Source organism: Bombina bombina, chromosome 7, assembly GCF_027579735.1.
Source record: "Bombina bombina isolate aBomBom1 chromosome 7, aBomBom1.pri, whole genome shotgun sequence".
NCBI lineage: Eukaryota > Metazoa > Chordata > Amphibia > Anura > Bombinatoridae > Bombina > Bombina bombina.
This window is the reverse complement of record NC_069505.1, coordinates 579,680,827-579,683,959: the sequence shown is the minus strand read 5'-3', so window position 1 is coordinate 579,683,959 and position 3,133 is coordinate 579,680,827. Positions and strand designations below refer to the sequence as shown.

Sequence of the window (3,133 nt, the reverse complement as noted above, 5' to 3'; positions counted from 1 at the left end):
TGTAAACAATACTCAGCATTTTATAAACACCATAAATAAAACATGGAAAAAACAAACAAACATATATTCATGAACAGACTTGTCTATTTTATACATTTACAGCACAGTTTTTTCAGATTCAGTACAAACTAATTTTGTCCTTCAAAATGTCAGGATTTCAGGTGCAGAAAATATATTTCCACAACTATTTTTTCTAGACTGTTTTTTTCAAACTGTAATGACTTTAGTTGTAAACAAATTCAAATGGTCTGGACATAGTCTTTTGTAGAACATGTTAATCTACTTCTTCAATTGTGGGGCCTGAGCTGGTACCTTAACGAGCTTGGGCACCACAGCTGGAGCCTGGCATGTTACCTGGCATGGCACCCTGGTACAATTTAGTGATGACTGGTTGGCACACCTTCTCCAGTTCTTTTTGCTGATGGGTATACTCTTCTTTGTCTGCTAGCTGGTTGTTTTCCAGCCATGAGATGATCTGATTGCACTTCTCAATGATGGTCTTCTTGTCAGCCTCACTGATCTTCCCCTTAATATTGTCATCATCCACCATGCTCTTTATGTTAAAAGCGTAGGACTCTAGGGAGTTCTTAGCTGCAATCTTTTCTCTTTGGGCATCATCATCAGCCTTATACTTCTCTGCCTCTTGCACCATATTCTCAATTTCTTCCTTGCTCAGTCGTCCCTTGTCATTTGTGATGGTGATTTTGTTCTGTTTGCCTGAACTCTTGTCCATAGCTGAAACATTGAGGATTCCGTTGGCATCAATGTCAAAGGTGACCTCAATTTGGGGCACACCTCTAGGAGCAGGGGGTATGCCACTAAGTTCAAACTTTCCCAGCAGGTTGTTATCTTTGGTCATGGCTCTTTCACCTTCAAAAACTTGGATGAGGACACCAGGTTGGTTATCTGAGTATGTGGAGAAAATCTGAGTCTGCTTGGTGGGAATGGTGGTGTTGCGCTTGATGAGGACGGTCATGACCCCACCAGCTGTCTCCAAGCCTAGAGAAAGAGGGGCAACATCCAGAAGAAGCAAGTCCTGTACATTCTCAGACTTATCACCCATTAAAATGGCAGCCTGAACAGCAGCACCATAGGCCACAGCCTCATCAGGATTAATGCTCTTGTTTAGCTCTCGGCCATTAAAAAAGTCTTGAAGAAGCTTCTGTACTTTAGGGATGCGAGTGGAGCCTCCTACTAGGACAATATCATGGATCTGGGACTTGTCTAGCTTGGCATCTCTCAACGCCTTCTCCACTGGTTCCAAGGTACTCCGGAAGAGATCAGAACACAACTCTTCAAAGCGGGCTCTAGTAATAGAGGTGTAGAAGTCAATGCCTTCAAACAAGGAGTCAATTTCAATACTGGCCTGAGTGCTGGAGGACAGGGTGCGCTTGGCTCTCTCACAGGCTGTTCTCAGCCTCCTCAGTGCTCTCTTGTTTTGGCTAATGTCCTTCTTATGCTTCCTCTTAAATTCTTCAACAAAGTGGTTTACCATGCGGTTGTCAAAGTCTTCTCCTCCAAGATGGGTGTCTCCAGCTGTAGCCTTGACCTCAAATATACCATCATCTATGGTGAGGATGGAGACATCAAATGTGCCTCCTCCTAGGTCAAAGATCAGAACATTTCGCTCACCACGAGATGTCTTGTCCAGTCCATATGCAATAGCAGCTGCTGTAGGCTCATTAATGATTCTTAGCACATTCAGTCCAGCAATAACACCAGCATCCTTAGTGGCCTGTCGCTGAGAGTCATTAAAGTAGGCTGGTACAGTAACCACAGCATTGGTGACAGGGTGGCCAAGGTAAGCTTCTGCTGTCTCCTTCATCTTGAGCAACACCATAGATGAGATCTCTTCAGGGGAAAAAGTCTTCTCTTCTCCCTTGTACTCCACCTTGACTTTAGGCTTTCCCCCATCACTCACTACCTGGAAGGGCCAGTGCTTCATGTCAGACTGCACTATGGGCTCATTATACTTTCTGCCTATCAGCCTTTTAGCATCAAAGACGGTGTTCTGGGGGTTCAGGGCCACTTGGTTCTTGGCAGCGTCTCCAATCAGTCTCTCTGTGTCTGTAAAAGCCACGTAGCTGGGGGTGGTGCGGTTCCCCTGGTCATTAGCGATGATCTCCACTTTCCCATGCTGGAAAACACCCACACAGGAATAGGTGGTGCCCAGGTCAATGCCGATGGCGACTCCTTTGGCTGACATTGTGTTCTATCTGAGAGCTTCAGTTGTGACAGACTTCTGTACGGTGTCAGGAAGTTTAGTGGGTCTGTAGCGGCTCTTCCCTGCTGTGTCCTGTAATAAGTAGCGGCTCTTCCCTGCTGTGTCCTGTAATAAGTAGCGGGTCTGTGCTGTACCTATTAGCTCGTTATCACGATCAGCTGTTTTCAGTACTGTACACTCGCTTGTACAGCATTTATTTATATTCCACGGGCACCTTAACGTCACATCTTCCTCCGCCAATCACACAGCGGTCCTTACCAAGCTATCGGGTGTAACCTAGCAACGTCCAGAACATTCGGGCGCTTTCTCCGCACCTTATCCAATCAGCGACTTGATCCATGAGAACATTCGCGATGTTTCCCGGTGTCTGTCAGAATTGTCCAATCAACAGCTTAATAATGCTTGTGACGTCACCGGTCTAAAGAATCTTCGCGAGTCTTCTAGCTAAGTGGAAGTGTGCTGCACTTGTCAATCATCGTGAAAGGGCGTGGCTTCACAGGCTAATTCTACAGAAGAAACTTTCTGAGCTGTAGCGTTATCTCTCGTGTAATTACAGATGTTTGTGTTTAATACATAAACCGTATACAGTGTATTGTATCTGTTGTTTACTTAACTAAAGGTTCTAGCACATGTGAGATACTATAGAGTGCAGCGCACATACTGTTACACTCTCTGTGCTCATTTTATTGTCTCACTCTTCTCCTTTCTCTTCACTCTCTTTTCCTTCTCTTTCCTCTTAGTCTTCTGTCAGTCTCTTATTTTGTCTGTTCTATTCCACGTCTCTTTTCCCTGTTACTAGTCTCTAAGATCTTTCAATCCTGTCTCGGTTTGCCCTATTCACATTCTTTACATCACTCTGGTCTCTCTTATTCTTCTCTTTTCTCCCCTTACACTCTCATTGTCACTCTC

The 3,133-nt window shown here is 44.8% G+C and overlaps 1 protein-coding gene across 1 annotated transcript; it reads right to left on the bottom strand.

The window, feature by feature from the left end:
- Positions 1 to 313: 313 nt before the first annotated feature.
- LOC128636109 (heat shock 70 kDa protein) lies at positions 314 to 2,206 on the bottom strand. The gene has a single exon (XM_053689173.1). It carries the CDS (start codon positions 2,204 to 2,206, stop codon positions 314 to 316), a length of 1,893 nt encoding a protein of 630 aa, XP_053545148.1.
- Positions 2,207 to 3,133: the final 927 nt, after the last annotated feature.